Source organism: Megalobrama amblycephala, linkage group LG20 (assembly GCF_018812025.1).
Source record: "Megalobrama amblycephala isolate DHTTF-2021 linkage group LG20, ASM1881202v1, whole genome shotgun sequence".
Classification (NCBI taxonomy): Eukaryota; Metazoa; Chordata; class Actinopteri; order Cypriniformes; family Xenocyprididae; genus Megalobrama; species Megalobrama amblycephala.
Window position 1 is genome coordinate 15,722,393 of NC_063063.1, and position 19,231 is coordinate 15,741,623.

At 35.1% G+C, this 19,231-nt stretch overlaps 2 protein-coding genes across 3 annotated transcripts in view; both read left to right on the forward strand.

Moving 5' to 3' along the window:
• afap1 (actin filament associated protein 1) overlaps positions 1-1,270 on the forward strand; it is a 40,175-nt gene extending 38,905 nt beyond the window's left edge. For both annotated transcript variants that reach the window (XM_048170475.1, XM_048170474.1), the window contains 3 exons: positions 472-662; positions 793-957; positions 1,114-1,270. In XM_048170475.1, the coding sequence (XP_048026432.1) occupies positions 472-662; positions 793-957; positions 1,114-1,140 (383 nt within the window). In that variant the 3' untranslated portion in view covers positions 1,141-1,270. The remainder of the gene's footprint in view (positions 1-471; positions 663-792; positions 958-1,113) is intronic.
• A 5,552-nt stretch (positions 1,271-6,822) lies between these two features.
• Positions 6,823-16,565, forward strand: rab18a (RAB18A, member RAS oncogene family). The gene is made up of 7 exons (XM_048170024.1): positions 6,823-7,021; positions 7,363-7,418; positions 9,112-9,173; positions 9,560-9,632; positions 9,865-9,983; positions 10,279-10,345; positions 14,723-16,565. The coding sequence occupies exons 1-7, from the start codon at positions 6,954-6,956 to the stop codon at positions 14,893-14,895; spliced, it is 618 nt and encodes a 205-aa protein (XP_048025981.1). The 5' UTR covers positions 6,823-6,953; the 3' UTR covers positions 14,896-16,565.
• Positions 16,566-19,231: the final 2,666 nt, after the last annotated feature.

Below are 19,231 nucleotides of genomic sequence, written 5' to 3' on the forward strand. Positions count from 1 at the left end.
GACAAATGAGCTCTTTGATTTCTTGTTACATTCGTATGATTTTGTATTCTTCTTACATACATATGATTTAAAAAAAATATATACAATTTTCAAGAAGATTTTTATACTCTAAAATTGTGATTTAATCAAGTGAGAAGTAAGCAAAACATATTTTCTGTATACACTACTGTTCAAAAGTTTGGTGTCAGCAAGATTCTTTTTTTTATTCAGCAAGTCCTAAAAGGATCAAAAGTGACAGTAAAGACATTTATAATGTTTGCAGGGGTCCTTTCTGATATGATCCCAGATCCCCCCCCCCCCCCCCCCCGTATGTCTCTTCACATAAGTTGTACCACATTTGATTTGCCACATGACTTTAAATTCAGTAGCAGGACAGTGCATACTGATCTGTCTTGGAAATGAAATGAAGCAGTAGTGCAAGTTGTCTCTTAAATGACATCTATAACCTCACCCGCTGTTTATTCCACCCAGGCAAGCGTTCTCAGGCAACTTTGACAGAGAGACTTAAGAAAGTGGAGGATGAATGCAAACTGAAAGAGGAGGAGCGAGTCAATCTGGAGCTGGAACTGACAGAGGTGAAGGAGAGTCTGAAGAAAGCCCTGAATGGAGGCGTCACCCTGGGCCTGACCATTGAACCCAAAACTGGCAGCTCCAGCCCACAGGTCTGGAAAAACAGCAACAATTACTTGTCTCAGTATATAGACATGATGTAATACTAACTGTAGGTTTGTGTCACATTCACTTCTTGGTGATAAAGAAAAGCAAGTATCAAAATGTCTCATCTGTCCTTAGTCTCCAGTGTTAATGAGGCGAACGGTGGACAACTCGCCCATCTCCAGCTGTGACACCAGTGATACTGAGACCTGCTCTCTGCCAGTCAACAGCGCGTCTCTGCTGCGCCGCCAGACACAACAGAAAGCCTCACCCGTGCGAGGACACGTCCTCAGGAAAGCCAAGGTCAGTGACCACATAATTATTTTATACATTACATAGGTAATAATAGCAGGTAATGTGTCGTTCGCATGTAAAAGCCAATTACATTTGTTTTAAGATGTTTACGTTGCATATATTTTCCCCTATGCACTCAATCTGTTTTCTTTCTCTTTTTTGCAGGAATGGGAGATGAAATCTGGCACATAAGTTCCTTTCCACCAACTTTTCACTTTCATTGTATCTATTTATTTAATTTTGTCCATATATGAGTGATGTTGAAATTGAATTGACTGAACCATAGACACTATTTTCCAGAATGAATTCTGGAAGACCTTGACTGAGTCTGGTGCCCAGTGCTGTTTTCTCATTATAGCACTATCATTGGACCGTGGTCTGACTAGAGCTATTAATTTACATTTATTGATTTAATTCAAAGCAACTTACAAATTAGGAAAAACACATAAAGGGGCCTACGGCAAATGGCACAATGCCAGATTTTAGTAGTACACCATAATGCATATACACTAATTTTCAAAATTTGGCGGTCGATAAGATACTTTTAAAGAAATTTTCAGCAAGGATGCATTTAATTGATCAAAAGTGACAGTAAAGACATTTATAATGTTACAAAAGTTTTCTATTTCAACTAAATGCTGTTCTTTTGACATTTCTGTTCATCAAAGAATCATGGTTTCCACAAAATCATTAAGCAGTACTACTGTTTTCAAGTTTGATAAAAAATAAAAAGCTGAAAATTCAGCTTTGCCATCACTGGAATAAATTACAATTTAAAAATATATCAAACAGTTGTTTTAAATTGTAATAACATTTCACATTATTACTGTTTTTGCTGTATTTTAAATCAAATAATTGCAGTCCTGCACTGTAAAAAAGAATTGTTGGTTTAACTTAAAAAAGTAAGTTACCTGGGTTGCCTTAAAATTTTGAGTTCATTGAAATTTAAAATTTGAGTTAATACAATGAAGGCGATTGGTTTGATCAACAGAAACTCAAAATATTATGTTATCTGATCCACATAAATTAAGTTGATTTGACAAAAGAAAAAATGTTGTGATAACAAATCATGAAAATTGTTTTTTCAGTGTGGTGAGCATAAGAGGGTGTAACAGTAGAGGAAAGTAATTTTATTATGATTTGATAACATCACAAATGCAGAACATCTTTTTAGTTATTATGGTCCTTAACTCACAATCTAAATATTATGCACGCAAAGCTCACTGGTCTCGGTTGGTAATCACTTAAAAGTCTATTAAAGTCTGTTTCTTTCTTCAACAAGAAGCCATTAATGGAAGACAAGATCTCCAAGTATTTATTTGTAAATGTTTAAGTAAATATAAGCCTTTCTGTGTTTGTCTGTTGATGTTTAGTAATGCCTTTTATTTGGCTTCACACTAGTTGTAGAGAGCAGCTTCAGGATATATGTCTTAAGATAAATGTAAATTACAGAACGTGATCATTCAAAGCTTGTTCTTTACAGAAAAAGTGTAATCGGTATGAAAGTATTTTACCAGCGTCGTCTCCTCCTTCTCGGTGTCTGGCCCATTATTTTCAATCCAGTGGTCTGGCCAAACTTTTGGCTATGTTAACTGCAGCCCATGGGGAACAGGGCAGCTCAGGCCAGGGTGTGGTCCTCTGTTGGCTGACTGCTCTGGAAACTGGGTCTGAGAGTACAGCTCTTCCCCATCCACTGCACTGAAACTGCAATGCGTCATACACTGACAGTTATACATGCACTGTATGCTAACACAAAGAAGCGTGCATATGTGAAGTTTCATTATAGTTTGCAGTTGTTATCTGTGCTTGTGCAGGTGTAAGAGCTTGTAAGTAATCTGTTTGCATCCAAAAACCAAATGTTTGGTTGAACAAAAGTATGTTTTTGGCAGAAGAGTTCAAACTGTTGCATCCTGCTTTGTTTTGACCACTCTTAAGTGCAGCCACCTGTCATACTGAAAATGGTGCTTTTAAGCAATACTTAAACCGTTAACTCCTCCTAATTCAGCCAGATCCTGGAGTCTAGGTGCTTCATTTAGATATTAATGTTTAAGGCACATTTATAACTGTTTGTTTATTGTGCAGTAAAGTTCAGCTTTTGATTTGAGGCTACACATTTTCAAGCTACACTACACGCAGGGTCCTGTGTAAATATAATTCTACTTTTTTTCTACTTGGGCCATTAGATCTTTAGAGCTTTTCTTTGTCCAGTCATTTTGTAAAAGTCAGCACTGGATGAAACCTTGGTATCAGTATATTCATTAAGGAGAAACTCTTGGAAGTTCTCGTTGTCTCCAGCTCACCAAAGTAGATGAGATGCTTCAGTCTTTCTGCACAACTGCTTATTCTTTGGTCAGAGTGATTTACTGATTTGACACAGTAAAACTGTAAAATAAACCCTTTAGGTTGTCTTTCAGCCTCACTTTGCAGAAATAAAGGAATGTGGAATGTGAACAATTTTGCTTTAAATGTCATTTTGCTTTGAGGGAGGGAGCAAAGACTCGAGTGTTTGTTTTGCACCTTATGTATTACTCAGTTTTATTTTACTGATGACTGTTGTCAACTTGACAACAAAAAGACTGTACATAGAAATAATTAAACTGCTTTTAAAAATATGCTTGTGTGTATGACTACAGTATGTACCAGTGTGTATTATTCACTGTAAATGCCACGATAGACCACAGCTGGCAACGTTTTCATGGATTTTTATGAAACTGTAATTATTTACAGTCTGACCTGGGGCATTGTGTATAAAACTTTCAGTAGATTTCATCCTAAATTTTTTTAGATTTATAAAACCATGTGTACGTCAAAACCTGCGCATAATTCAAAATCCCAGTCAGCGGTTTCCTCTGCGAAATAACCATATATGGGTCTTACAACGCCTAACTTTACTCAGTCATGTCCAGTGTTGGGGGTAACGCATTACAAGTAACTTGAGTTACGAAATCAGATTACTTTTTTCAAGTAACTAGTAAAGTAATGCATTACTTTTTCAATTACAACAAAATAAATTACTTTTTCAAATAAGTAACGCAAGTTACTTTTTCACATGTATTGACTGACAGCTCTTCTGTCGCCATGTTGAGAGAAATAGGGTAAGTGCAGAGGTGTTGTGAGCGCTGTGTAAACATGAAGGTTATTGTAGTTCTAGACTAAATGTGAACATACATTTACTCATCCTACTTGCACGAAAACATTCAGTCTTCCTCAAAATGAATAAAAACAGTGAATTTTTAAAAAATATAAATTACACAAATATACCTTCCCCCGGTTTCACAAACAAGGCTTAAGCTAGTCCTAGACTAAAATGCATGTTTGAGCTGATTTAACTGAAAGTAACCTGCATATCTTAAAATACTGTCTGTCAGTGCCATTGTTTTGTGTCAAGATGCACACCAGTAGGCTAATGTTTTTTTTTTCTTTCTTTTTTTTTCTAGTGGACGTTTATAAAAGCTACTTAAATGCCCTAATTGAACTAACTCCTAATCCTGGCTTAGTCTCAGCCCTGTCTGTGAAACTGGGCCATTATGTATTTAATCTCACTTTAACCAATGTCTTTCCTGCTGACCTTCAATGATCCAATTCAACCATACTAATAAGCAAATTACTTCATATTAAATTTAGAAATAAGAATGTTGAACTTCTCTTGGATCCTATTCTATAATCCAAAAAAAGCCATATAAAATACTCTTTTTCATTCTTTTCCACTGGCTAAATTGTATTTTTAATTTATTTAAACAAGTCAGATGTATGCAATTTTGCCTACAAGGTTTACATATTTTAGAATGTGTATGCAGTATATCTTTAATGGAAACAGATAGGCCTAATTTGTTTTCAGTGTAAATAATTGTCTGACTCAATGCGTCACTGACAAAACATTCTTAAATCTTACCGTTTCCTTCAAATTCTGTTCTTTAAATAATGGTATTTTTCATAATGTTGGGAGGATATCAGAAGAAGTTATCATTAGGCTACTGTCTACTTGCACACATCATCAATGGCACACATCCGTGTAGCAGTCGTACATTACTGGAGACCTTTTGGACCAATGGACCGTTCTACCACCAAACTAATCTAGCAGTGTCTGCCATAATATCAGTCAAGTGTGCATCATTGGATATTTATTGTTCTCGTGAGAAATATTTGCAGAACATGACTGCAAATTTAGTTTAACCCTTGTGCATCAATTAAAAAAAGTGACACATAGGTCCATAGAGGACAAAAATGTCCATGTCAAAAAACATAAAAAACTGAAGCTTGGGAGCACAGACTTAAGTTTGGTCTCATTTTAAAGAAGACCCTTGGCAGATTATTGCTGAAAAAAAAAAAAAAAAAAAAAGTGACAGGTTTAAGGTTTATAAAAATTATGAAAAGTTTTGTGAAATAAAAAAAATATATATTTATGAACATTATTTTATTATATATATATATATATATATATATATATATATATATATATATATATATATATATATATATATATATATAATGAAACATATTGAAACATGTTGAACTCTAAAACTGCTAGAAAATCAATGCCATAAATGTGTTCATAAGTTGTGTTCCAAATTTGAGGTTGATATCTCAAAAAATTTGCTTTCAGTTAAGATTTTGTTTGGGTGCAGTACCAAATTTTCCCCATTAGATGCCAGCAAATCTCCACTGATACACACAGTGGTTTGTGATTTGCAGTAGAGTTTTTCTCTCTCAAATATTACAAGCACACACACAATTTTTTATAACACACATAAAAACCACACTCTGACATTCATACCAATCACACCCACACAATTATAGCTGCATAATTTATTCAGTTGGCTCTATAATAAGCATAAGCAGAAATCAGGAGTAAAGCGATGGCTAAAATTGCTTTATGGGCCAAACCTGAGAAAATGGCACGATCTGACAAAAAAATAGTACAGATTTAAATTCTGAAGCCTTTCCAACAGAATGAAAGCCTATTAACAAAGATTGCGACATTTTATAGTTAAATGGCCCCTGGATTAAAAACTGCAGTTTTAATTGGTTTCAATTATCCTTAAAGTCCTGAGAGGAACTTTTTTTTTTTTTTTTTTGTACCTAGTGCAATAGTACAATTCCAATAAAAATACATACCTGTGCCAAAATGTATACCGTTTGCATTAACACAGGCAAAATGAAAAAAAAAAAAAAAAAAAAAACTGAACTGAACTGAAAAAGACAAAAATGTCCATAAGGTCGCACAAGAGAAGAATTGTCCTCGCTGTCATTAAAACATTAAAAAAAGAGAGTGACATTAAAAAATGTGTTTAAAGCAGCGCATTCACTACAAATATTGGATCAAATGACTTTATACACAATTAACAGGGCCTGAATTTCGTTCAGATTTTTATTTCACTAGCCACAGAGTCTTATAAAAAGATGAGGAAAATGGAAAGTTTCCTTTAATTCTGACTAACAAATCCCACGCTCAGAGTTAAATCCAGTGAGTGATTCACACAGAACACTGGCGCCCTCAGGCGGACGCAGATTAAACTATTATTTTGAACATTTAACATGTTTATCTGCCTGGTTCGATTTGAGAATAAACATCTCTCATATTTTAACTCCTCATTGTGTATTTTTAGTGCTGTTAATGTTTCTCACTCACTGGTTGATTGTTCAAATGCAGATTATTCAGGTTTCTCAATTTATTGCTATCGGAATGGACCAATGGTATGGTAGTTTTTGAAAATAAAGTTTAAAAAAATATATATTTTATAGTTATCTGAGGATTTCCATTTGTGCGTTAGGTATAAGATCTTGAAATTAGTAAATTAAACGATTATACTTTAAACGTCTGCCAATAAATGGAAAAACCTCCGCTAGGGGGCAGAACTGTGTTTCTCAAATGTTTACCACCATCGAGAGATTTTACCGAAGAAGAGAGAAACGTTTAGCCACCGAATAATAGTTTCCCCCTTCCATTTTATTATTTTATTTACATCGACAGTATTTTTAGCACACGGTGGCATTTCCCGGTAAAGATGAATGAGGATATTTTGACCACTCTGAAAATACTGATCATTGGAGAAAGCGGAGTGGGCAAATCCAGGTATGAGACTTAAGAGCCTTAAAGTTTACAGATGTCAGCGGATAAAACAACAGCAACAACAACTCACACACTGCATGTACTGCTTATTAAAACCATCTCATCCTGCTCTAGATCTGTAGCTTATTAAAACAGTCTCATCTAGCTTTAGGCACTGAATGTTCGTCAATATTCAAAAAATGTATATATTCCTCTCAAATTCCTATTCCACATAGAACATGTATGTGCATATGTGTGCAACTTATATGTCTGGTGGTTTTCTGTTAAGAAGAAAAGTAAAGTCTCTTTTATAATGCTTTTTACCAAGCTGCCAACCTTATTTCCTTTCCCCTCTTCTCTTTCAGTCTTCTTTTGAGATTTACAGATGATACATTTGATCCAGAAATTGGTGCAACAATTGGTAAGTGTGTAAAATCATATATGACTATGAAAAAGGTCATGATGATATAGGCCAAGCACACACAAAAACAGAGATTTAAACACAGTAATGTTCTCATCCTTCATATCTTCTGATATTATTTGACATGTAAAAAGTTCAGTATGTTAAAAATACAGTATTATATATTGATTACTGTGCTTTGATTGTCATCTAGTTCTGTATATGGGTTATGAATTGTTTACAAATCACAGACTTGTTGTCTGTGCTGTGCATGAGGAGTTTTTTGGTTTTTAATTTTGTTTGTGTGTCTTTATAATGTAATGAAAACAATTTTCCCTGTCTGTATCAGTCACACATGCTGCTCTAGTGCTGGTCTTACTTGAAAAAACTACTTCGCTGGCATTGTTGAAATTCTAAAAAACTAAAAGGGAAATTTTAAATATTCAAAAGTATATTTATCCATGTCAAATCCTTTACACTAGTGTTTTTACAATGAAGATCAATGTAAAATCTACTGGTTCTTACTTTATATGTTGTGGAAATTCATCGGTTGTCAAAGCCGTGGCCATCACTTTGACACATTTAGGTTGACGTGTGTTGGTTTGACTGCCATTTTCTTTTCAAAGCCCCCGAATCCAAACCAAACAAGTCCAGATCTCCTTCTTTCGCTTCCTTTGGTAAATCTGTCAGTGCTGTGCTGAAATTCAGGAGTATTTCATGCCTCCAGATCTTTCATTCACAGAGTGCTGAGAGATTTATTCCCCTGTCAACTTTACACATACTTTCATTTTTCTTTTATGAATGTAAATCACTTATGTTTGTAAGCGATGTGGCTTTGGTGAGTGATGAGACAGGTGGTTGAGTCATCCTATTTTCTTTTTTATCTATATGTAATAAACCCACAATTCCCCATTCAGCTGTAAATCCTGGTCTTTCTAACTTTAGTCTCTCTGGGCTTGTTGCCTGACAAATATCTGGGTCCATCAAAAATTAAATCCGCCTCACTGTATGTATGGTTTTACCATAATCCTCATAAAGCATCTAGACTGTATTTCCATATATATTTTTGAATATTTTACCTGTCCAAATTTTCTTAAAATAGAGATATATATATATACCCACATACATTAGGCAAACTCATACTTTTATTTTGTATTACATATATATGTCAATTTTAAGAAAATTTGGACAGGTAAAATATTCAAAAATATATTTGGAAATACAGTCTAGATGCTTTATGAGGATATATATATATATATATATATATATATATATATGTAAATTAGGGCTTTCAATCGATTAATCGTGATTAATTGCATACAAAATAAAAGTTTGAGTTTGCCTAATGTATGTGGGTGTACTGTGTGTAATTATATATATATATATATTATTTTTTTATATATATAATATTATAATATATATTTACAAGTATGTGTATTTATTTATATTTTTATATAATTTATATTATATTATATAAATAAAAATATTTTGTACATAAATAACATTTCTCTTAAATATATACATGAATTTGTGTGTATTTATATATACATATTATTTACACACAGTACTCGCACATATATTATGCAAACTCAAGCTTTTATTTTGTATGCGATTAATTGCGATTAATCATTTGACAGCCCTAATATAAATATGAAAATAGAAAAAAAATAGCATGATCAGTGTGTACTAAACTCATAATTTATTTTCCATTGAGGTGTTGATTTCAAGGTGAAAACCCTGGCTGTGGATGGAAACAGAGCAAAGCTCGCAATCTGGGTAAGGAGTCAACTAGGTTTTATCTCTCTGTCTTATAAATTTAGAGTGTAGAGGAGCACCTATTTATGTTTTGGGTAGGTTGACTATTTCTCCACTCTTTTTGATTGTTAGTTAGTGTTACATATTTATTCTCCAGGGAAAACATGTCTTAGTTTGGACATTACTGTATGGGACCGATGCAATGGGTCTTTACTGTATAATGCTTGTATAAACGCTTGGCTGTGTTTCACTAACGTTCCACAAGATGGCAGTGTTGTTCCTTCTTTTATTCCCTAAAGGAAGTCTACTCTTTATTTATTTATTTATTTTTTAAATGTATATCTTGATAATTCAAATTTTTTTAAACCCCATTTCACTTGAAGGCTGATTTTGTATCACGTTTACAGGACACAGCAGGTCAGGAACGTTTTCGAACTTTAACACCCAGTTACTACAGAGGAGCTCAGGGTGTCATTCTGGGTAAGCAAGTACAAACAAACTATTTTTTTTTTCCACTGCTATACTATTTAAAAAACATGAAAATGTTATACTGCTTTAGATTGATTCAAAATGTTTTATGTAACCAGTAGAATTATAGTCTGATAACCTGGAATGGTGTCCAATGTTCTGAATTATATTTGTCTGATTTAAGCATTAATCTAATGTCTGCTTAACGTCTATTTAATGTTGTTTTTGTATTGTGTCTTTTTAGTATATGATGTCACTAGGCGAGAGACTTTTGCTAAACTGGATAATTGGTTGAATGAGCTGGACACGTACTGTACAAGAAATGACCTTGTCAAGATGCTTGTGGGAAACAAAATCGATAAGGTAAGTTGCACTTTATGCATTGTAGTTGTTTTTTTACAGCCAGCACAGCCTTTCCACTCATTGTCATATGTTTTCCTTTGGTCTTTAAAACACCTGCCTGCACCCAGTCCCTAAAGCCTGACATAGACAGATCTGCCCTCTGTTTGCTATTTCAGCTTCATTTCTACACTGCTCTATATCTGTCTACAGAAAAATAGTAGTTATTCTGGATTGTTAATTACTGGACATGGAAAAAATCTCCCTGTATTTGTAGCTCTAATGAAAAACAGTGACTGATTTTTCTCTCTTTGTGCAGGAAGACCGTGAGCTAGAGCGAGACGAGGGTCTGAAGTTCGCTAGAAAACATTCAATGCTTTTCATAGGTGAGTTGTCACTAGGATGTTCAGTTCATACAGTTATGAATTACTTGAACCCTCATCATTTACTAAAATATTAGTTTAAATAGGAATACCCTTTTACTTTGGTTTCAATTCCCATATTTCATTTCAAGGTTCATCACCTTCACACATGGAAAATTCAGACTTTTGACGTAAGCTAGTTTATTCAAGGGATGTAATACACACAGGTTACTATTTTTAAACACAAATATTATGTTATTTAATTGAAAGATGGATTATTTGTATAAGCTGAGCATTCATTTATTATGACAGTAAATTCAAGTCAGACTTTTCAATGGTTCTGATTTATTTCTCATTTGAGCTTGTGTAATCGTAACAGTCCTGTATATGTATTTGTGGGTGACGTCCTGCATTCTTCTGCGCTGTGGGTTTGGTTTGTAAGTCATGTGACACGCCTCATGAGTGGGTATGTAAGCAGCAATCTGTCTGAATTAGCCGTGAAGCCCTCACACCAAATGAAATCTGCAGATGGACAATATGGCTGCAGCCCATGTGCTGGAGGCCAGTGTTTTTTTTTTTCTTCAAATTTAATGTTTCCTATCCCCTTCTACTTTCTACTTATTACTGACTTTTAATATTTAAAACCAAATGCTTCTAAACACCATACCAAAAGTTTGGAGTCAGTAAGATTATTATTAAAAAAAAAAGAAAAGAAAAAGTAACCAACACTTATTCAACAAGGGTACAATTAACTGATTAAAAGTGGAAGTAAAAACTTTTACATTGCTGTTCTTTTGAACTTTTATTAATTAAATAATCCTGAAAAAAATGTATCATGGTTTTCACAAAAATATTAGGCAGCACAACTGTTTTCAACATTGATAATAATAAGTTATGTTTCACCAACAAATTAGCATATTAAAATGAGTTTAGAATGGAAATTCTTCATCTTTGTCATTTTACAATAAATTAAATTGTAAAATACATTGAAATGGAAAACGGTTATTAGGGGTGTAACGATATTTAAACCAAACCGAAAAACCGCGATATACCACCCACGGTACGCCCGGCCAGCCCTGGCCCATTGGATCTACACGACGAGTACAGCGGTGTAGCCTAACCACTATTAATCTCAATAAGCTCCGCATTTTGTTACTTTCGATAAGAAACAAAGTGTCATCTTTTGAATTCTGTCTATTTTATCACGTAATTCAAACAAAAAATGACGTTTTGACGCTCTTTATGTGGTGTGACAGGCTGGCCATTTCAGTACACAGATCCTCCGTTCTACGCAGCCATGATGTTGTAATTGATGCAGTATGTGGTCTGGCATTGTCATGTTGGAAAATGCAAGGTCTTCCCTGAAAGAGACGACATCTGGATGGGAGCATATGTTGTTCTAGAACTTGGATATACCTTTCAGCATTGATGGTGCCTTTCCAGATGTGTAAGCTGCCCGTGCCACACGCACTCATGCAACCCCATACCATCAGAGATGCAGGCTTCTGAACTGAGCGCTGATAACAACTTGTCAACTTGGGTTGTCCTTGTCCTCTTTAGTCCGGATGACATGGCGTCCCAGTTTTCCAAAAAGAACTTCAAATTTTGATTCGTCTGACCACAGAACAGTTTTCCACTTTGCCACAGTCCATTTTAAATGAGCCTTGGCCCAGAGAAAACGCCTGCACTTCTGGATCATGTTTAGATATGGCTTCTTTTTTGCCTATAGAGTTTTAGCGGCAACGGCGAATGGATGGATGTGTTCACAGACAATGTTTCTGGAAGTATTCCTGAGCCTAACCACTATTAATCTCAATAAGCTCCGCATTTTGTTACTTTCGATAAGAAACAAAGTGTCATCTTTTGAATTCTGTCTATTTTATCACGAAATTCAAACAAAAAATTACGTTTTGATGCTCTTTATGTGGTGTGACAGACCTGTACAGGTGCCCCATTTCAAACGACAGCGCGGAGCGCAAGTGAACGCGATCATCTCTTCCTCTTTAATACTAGTTGCAGAATAAACATGAATGAACATCTAAAGATATGTTGAAAGATATAATACAACTTAGTGAAACGTATATTATATCGCTCAAACAGTGTTTCAACGGCAGAAAGATGTCAATAAAACAGCTTGTAAACTCTGTCACGTAGCATTTACAGAGAAATGAACTTGTGCTTAATATATGCCTTATATTAGCCTAAATTCATTATATTTTACTTAATTGTTAGTGATGTCTAGATTATTTAAATAAATCTGTCATGAAAACAAGTTATGACAGCCACTGCGTAAATGATTATATTTCAACAACGAATTGGAGTAAAAACATAATTTAATAACCAGATTTTATAATCAGATTGCAGAGAATGTGCATGTAAGGGCTCCCTATATAGTTTACAGCATCAGCAGAGATACAAACCCGATTCCAAAAAAGCTGGGACACTGTACAAATTGTGAATAAAAACAGAATGCAATGATGTGGAAGTTTCAAATTCCAATATTTTATTCAGAATACAACATAGATGACATATCAAATGTTTTGAACTGACAAAATGTATCATTTTAAGGGAAAAATAAGTTGATTTTAAATTTCATGGCATCAACACATCTCAAAAAAAGTTGGGACAAGGCCATGTTTACCACTGTGTGGCATCCCCTCTTCTTTTTAAACAGTCTGAAAACGTCTGGGGACTGAGGAGACAAGTTGCTCAAGTTTAGGAATAGGAATGTTGTCCCATTCTTGCCTAATACAGGCTTCTAGTTGCTCAACTGTCTTAGGTCTTCTTTGTTGCATCTTCCTCTTTATGATGCGCCAAATGTTTTCTATGGATGAAAGATCTGGACTGCATTTCAGTACCCGGATCCTTCTTCTACGCAGCCATGATGTTGTAATTGATGCAGTATGTGGTCTGGCATTGTCATGTTGAAAAATGCAAGGTCTTCCCTGAAAGAGACAACGTCTGGATGGGAGCATATGTTGTTCTAGAAGTTGGATATACCTTTCAGCATTGATGGTGCCTTTCCAGATGTGTAAGCTGCCCGTGCCACACGCACTCATGCAATCCCATACCATCAGAGATGCAGGCTTCTGAACTGAGCGCTGATAACAACTTGGGTTGTCCTTGTCCTCTTTAGTCCGGATGACATGGCATCCCAGTTTTCCAAAAAGAACTTCAAATTTTGATTCGTCTGACCACAGAACAGTTTTCCACTTTGCCACAGTCCATTTTAAATGAGCCTTGGCCCAGAGAAAACGGCTGCGCTTCTGGATCATGTTTAGATATGGCTTCTTTTTTGACCTATAGAGTTTTAGCCGACAACGGCGAATGGCACGGTGGATTGTGTTCACCGACAATGTTTTCTGGAAGTATTCCTGAGCCCATGTTGTGATTTCCATTACAGTAGCATTCCTGTATGTGATGCAGTGCCGTCTAAGGGCCCGAAGATCACAGGCATCCAGTATGGTTTTCTGGCCTTGACCCTTACGCACAGAGATTGTTCCAGATTCTCTGAATCTTTGGATTATATTATGCACTGTAGATGATGATAACTTCAAACTCTTTGCAATTTTTCTCTGAGAAACTCCTTTCTGATATTGCTCCACTATTTTTCGCCGCAGCATTGGAGGAATTGGTGATCCTCTGCCCATCTTGACCTAATAAGTTGCAAATTGGTCCTCCAGCTGTTCCTTATATGTACATTTAACTTTTCCGGCCTCTTATTGCTACCTCTCCCAACTTTTTTGGAATGTGTAGCTCTCATGAAATCCAAAATGAGCCAATATTTGGCATGACATTTCAAAATGTCTCACTTTCAACATTTGATATGTTATCTATATTCTATTGTGAATAAAATATAAGTTTATGAGATTTGTAAATTATTGCATTCCTTTTTTATTCACAATTTGTTCAGCGTCCCAACTATTTTGGAATCGGGTTAGTAGTTTTTATATCCTTAAGAAACTTTTAATTATAAATTAATTCATTTCAAGACAGTGACACAATTTGTTCAGTAAACTATTTAACTAAAAATAGCAATTTTGTTTAGTTTTCCCCCCTGCTGTACCGAACCAAACCATCAGTCTGTGTGTCGTTACACCTCTATTAATTTACATGTTATTATTTAACAGTAGTACTGTTTTCTTTTATTTTGATCAAATAAATGCAGCCTTTGTGAGCATAAGAGACTTTATGGATTTATATGTCTGCTGGTGCCTTTGAGGTCACAACTCAGGATTCTGAAAGTTTTTGTGGTGATATCATGATACCATTTTCCTGTGGCTCTGTAGTGATTGGTCACATGTCATAGATTTCTCCAGGTGATATGTTTGTACACTTGTCTCTCTCTCTCTCTCTCTCTCTCTCTCTCTCTCTCTCACTCTCTCTCTGTCTCTCATGCAGAGGCTAGTGCTAAGACGAGGGATGGTGTTCAATGTGCATTTGAGGAGCTGGTGGAGAAAATCCTGCAGACTCCTGGCTTGTGGGAGAGCGTGCACAAGACAAGAGGAGTTGCCCTGTCTGAACTCTCTCAAACTGGTCAAGGAGGCTGTGGGGCATATTGCTCACTTCTCTAACCCACAAACTGGTGTTTAAACAGTGCAGGTTAGATTAGTTAATTCATACACCTACACAGGATACATACACCTCTCTGGTCTATGTACCTATGCAAGTACACAAGCAAAGCTGCCATAAGAGCACAGTCATATCACATGCTTAAAGCATTGATCATTTAACAGAGCTGACACATAAAAGGAGGACACATACCTTTGGCCTTTTTTCCCCTTTTTTTTTTTTAGGGATGAAATTAATTTAAAGAACTCTATTGACGGCATGCTCATCGTTTGTATTCAGGAGGGGGATAAAAAAAAAAAAAAAGCTTGATTACTCCATTATACCTCAGATCAGTTTGCTATTTGGTTTGTATATTTCTCGTAATGTTTTACTTTGTTTTGTCCCAGTGCCTGTGTTTCTTATTTAGTGAGAGGTAAACACTCATCAGTCTAACTCGACCTTTCAAACTGCTGGAATGAGACCTCAGTAGAACACAGATTTCCATCATCATGCCCTCGCTTGATGTCTGCAACGTGCGGAACACAATTCTGTCTTTATCTGTCCATCTTTGGATTCCACTTTTTCCTATACTGTCAGTCACAATTTATCTGTCTTCAATTCAGTTCTATCAGTTTTGTCTCGGTTTCTCCACATCCCTCAGTCTCTACAGAATAATAGAGCTACCATGGTTTTGGATCTGTGTTTTACTACTTTTATTGACTTGGACCGCCCACTTAAAAACATGTTTTTGAAGGGTTTATAAATCAAAAGATTGGCACAATGAATCACTATTTTACACATAAAAAGAGGGTCAAAAATAACTAGAATAGAGAAGAATCGATGGAAAAGGTTCATTTCTTTCTGTTCGCCTGCATGGGCTCATGGACAGTGTAACACTTACTGTCCTGACATGTCTGTCCATCTCAGAGAAAGGAAAAAATGTTTAAAAATCCTTTGAGTGAGTCATTAGGGTGTGACTATAGATGACGGGTTTTTACACACACAGAAATGGAACAAAAGAACAAATTTAGAAATAATAAATGTTCCCCCAAAAAATGTATGACACTTAATAGAGATGCCAAATGAATATTTCCATTCTCCTGATTTAATCTGGACTATTCGATCTGGACTATTTAGTCTGTTCTGTTTGTTTTAGAGAAACATCCAGGGGGTCCCAGATGTCTAGTCTTGTATTCTTTGCTTAAAAGCTGGGTGGTAAAGTCCTTAGTTTCAGAAAGTGTGTGGCACATGTGGAAGGAAACGCTGGGCTTGTATGTACACTCACAGAGAATTTCTCATTTTGAGCATTTATGCATTCCTTTTCACTTGTTTTGAAAACGAGATTATTAGAAGATTTGTATATGTATATAGTTTTCAGTTGCATGCAATGATGTCTCCTGTGCGTTTTAGGTCAATTATATTTAATTGTGTATTTTTTTAACCATTCACTACATATCAAAATCATATCATATGAGTTAATCGGCATTGGTTTGAGGACTTTAATTTTGAATTCTTTAAATAATCACGTTTCTGTTTTATAGGTATTTGTATGTAAGTTATTGCTATTCCGCACTAATTCCAAAAACTATAAAACAAGAATGCATTTACGCAATATTGCATACTGTTATTGCACATTAATTGCTGTATGTAAATATTTGCTAATAATGCTCATAAATACATTGTATAATCTTCATGTTTGACTCTCCTTACTATAATGCTGAGCTTGAAGTGACAATATTTTGTCTTTGAATACTCTTTTCTCTCTCTCTCTCTCTCTCTCTCTTTCACTTTCTCTCATACTTTTTCCAGCAGTGAGTTCTTGTTAAATATGACCCACCACAGGAATGTATCTCCAGGCCTTTGAGATTTCACCATTTCCCGTTACATTTCTGCGTGAACACTGTAGTGACTGAAGTGTTTGCTTATTCACATGTTCAGACGGCATCTTCATATGGTTTCCCGCACCCGTCCGATGTGATGAATCCAAATTATTGTATTTGGACAGAGAGGCAGGTCCGGTAACCATAGTGATTACAGGTTTTTCACCGTGGATGTCTTCAGAGCCGTTTGACTAAGAGGTGCGTAATTCCTAGTTGACAAATGAAGGCATAGCTGAAAGATCTTCTTTGGATTAAATACACATTTTTCTTTTAAGAAAGCATGTGTCGGTCATACATAAAAGGCGTTTTGTGGTATATGCATATTGTTCTTATATGACTGGCTGTCCATGCTATAGTCCTGTAATTCAGTATGCTATATTTCCTCCTGAATCTTCACTAAATGTATCCACCTGCCAGTTTTACCTTTCTCTTGGATCAGGAAAGGATATTCCAGGCATAATATTATAATTGCATAATATAATACTGAGGCCTAATTATGCTGCTGGTTAGGGTAGTTAAAAAGCCTGGTTTGGACCAGTGTTGTAGGTATCAGTGTCCAAAATTTAACTTGCGGGTGACCATCCATTTTGGTCTTTTCAGGTTAAGCGTATAAATTGACTTTGGTTTGGATTTTCAGGCCCCTGTGTTGAGTTTTTAACATTGCATTTCTTTCTGGCTGCCTCAACAGTGGAGTCAAGGTTATTTAAGTTTTTATTATTATAATTATTATTATTATGCATTATCTGCCCTTATTTTAGGAAAAAATCTGTGGAATTTCATGGAAAGGATTTCCCAGAGCTTTCCCAGACTATTAATTTTATCTAAATGCATAACATAGTAATAAGGAGTTGGGGAGTTGTAGATCTTTGTAAATAACTGGCGGTCAATTTTCATTTTTCTTGTTTTTGTCATACTTTTTGTGTTTTGGCCAAATATCCCTTGAATTTAGTCAATATTTCATCGTTATATTCAATTTAGTCCGTTTTAGTCTGACTAAAATTGCTTCTAAATTTTGTCTGTGAAAATAACAGTTCATGGCATCATTGCAAGTTGCAATATTAAGTTTGTCTTATGTTTATGTGTAAATATGTAATTATTCTCATATCACATGTGTTGTTTTTTTTATTTTTTATTACAGTTCATGCAGCTTAAGCAGTTCAATCCCCTAAATTATTGACATACATTTTCTTTCTATATTTTTCCTTATCAAGAAACATTGTTAGTGCTTTGTTAATATCCAGCATTGCTTTTTTTTTAATTATTATTATCATCAGTGCTGGGTAGTAACGGATTACATGTCATCTGGATTATGACATTTTAAAATGCTCGTAATCATACAGTTACTTTACTATGGATAACATGATTACATGTTATTCTCACAATGGCAGTAAATTATTTATAATTCATTGACGCTACTTTTTTGTTATGTTTCAGATATTCCTTTCTATAAAAGTCTACTGCTTATATACGTTCAGAAGGTCTTCCACGTTTGCGGAATTCCACATACAAACCAGTTACTAGTCATGATGATCCTGAAATCACTAAAAACTGAGACCCATAGCATTTGAAATCATTCACAGAAATCATTCACTTTTGAAGAATTAGTTCACTTTAAAATGAAAATTACTTTTACACCCTCTAGCCATCCTAGGTGTATATGACTTTCTTCTTTCAGACGTATACAATCGGAGTTATATTAATAATCACTCTGATGCTCCAAAGCTTTAATGGGGGGGTTAATGAAGGCCTTCTGAAGCGAAGCAATGCATTTATGTAAGAAAAAATATCCATATTTAACACATTATAAAGTAAAATAACTAGCTTCCGCCAGACCGCCTTCTGTATTCAACTTACGGAAAAAAGCATGTTTCGTAAGTTGAATATGGAAGGTGTAGGACGTAGCGTACGTGTTTTGAACGTGTTTTTATTTAACCCCCTGTAGCCGCTTGGAGAACGTTTATGATGGATGGATGCACTTTTTTGATCTTCAGACAGGTGGTTTCTGTGCACTGCCATTATAAAGCTTTGGAGCATCAGGGTGATTATTAATATAACTCTGAAAGAAGAAAGTCATTTACACTTAGGATGGCTTGATTGTGAATAAATCATGGGGTAATTTTCATTTTAAAGTGAACTAATCCTTTAAGAACTGTTTTCTCAACATTGCAACATTGCATATTTAACCAGCTCCTGATGAACACAATAATTATTATTTTATTTATCACTCAGTGAGTCATTTAACCATGTATTACTGTCTTTGGAAGGCTTTTGTCTTTCAAACACTTTAAGGCCCGGTTTCACAGACAGGGCTTGGCCTAAGCCTGGTCTTAGTTCAATTAGGACAATTAAGTAGCTTTTATAAACGTTCACTAGAAAAAAAACATTACTGGTGTGCATCTTGAGACAAAACAATGGCACTGACATATTTTAAGATATGTCAGTGCAAGTTACTTTTAGTTAAAACAGCTTAAACATGCAT

Excerpts from the sequence above, each read along its gene's own strand:
- rab18a (XM_048170024.1), top strand. The coding sequence starts at position 6,954 with ATGAATGAGGATATTTTGACCACTCTGAAAATACTGATCATTGGAGAA. Across the intron at positions 7,419-9,111 it reads AGAAATTGGTGCAACAATTG|GTGTTGATTTCAAGGTGAAA; the intron begins GTAAGTGTGTAA and ends TTTTCCATTGAG. Across the intron at positions 9,984-10,278 it reads TGGGAAACAAAATCGATAAG|GAAGACCGTGAGCTAGAGCG; the intron begins GTAAGTTGCACT and ends CTCTTTGTGCAG.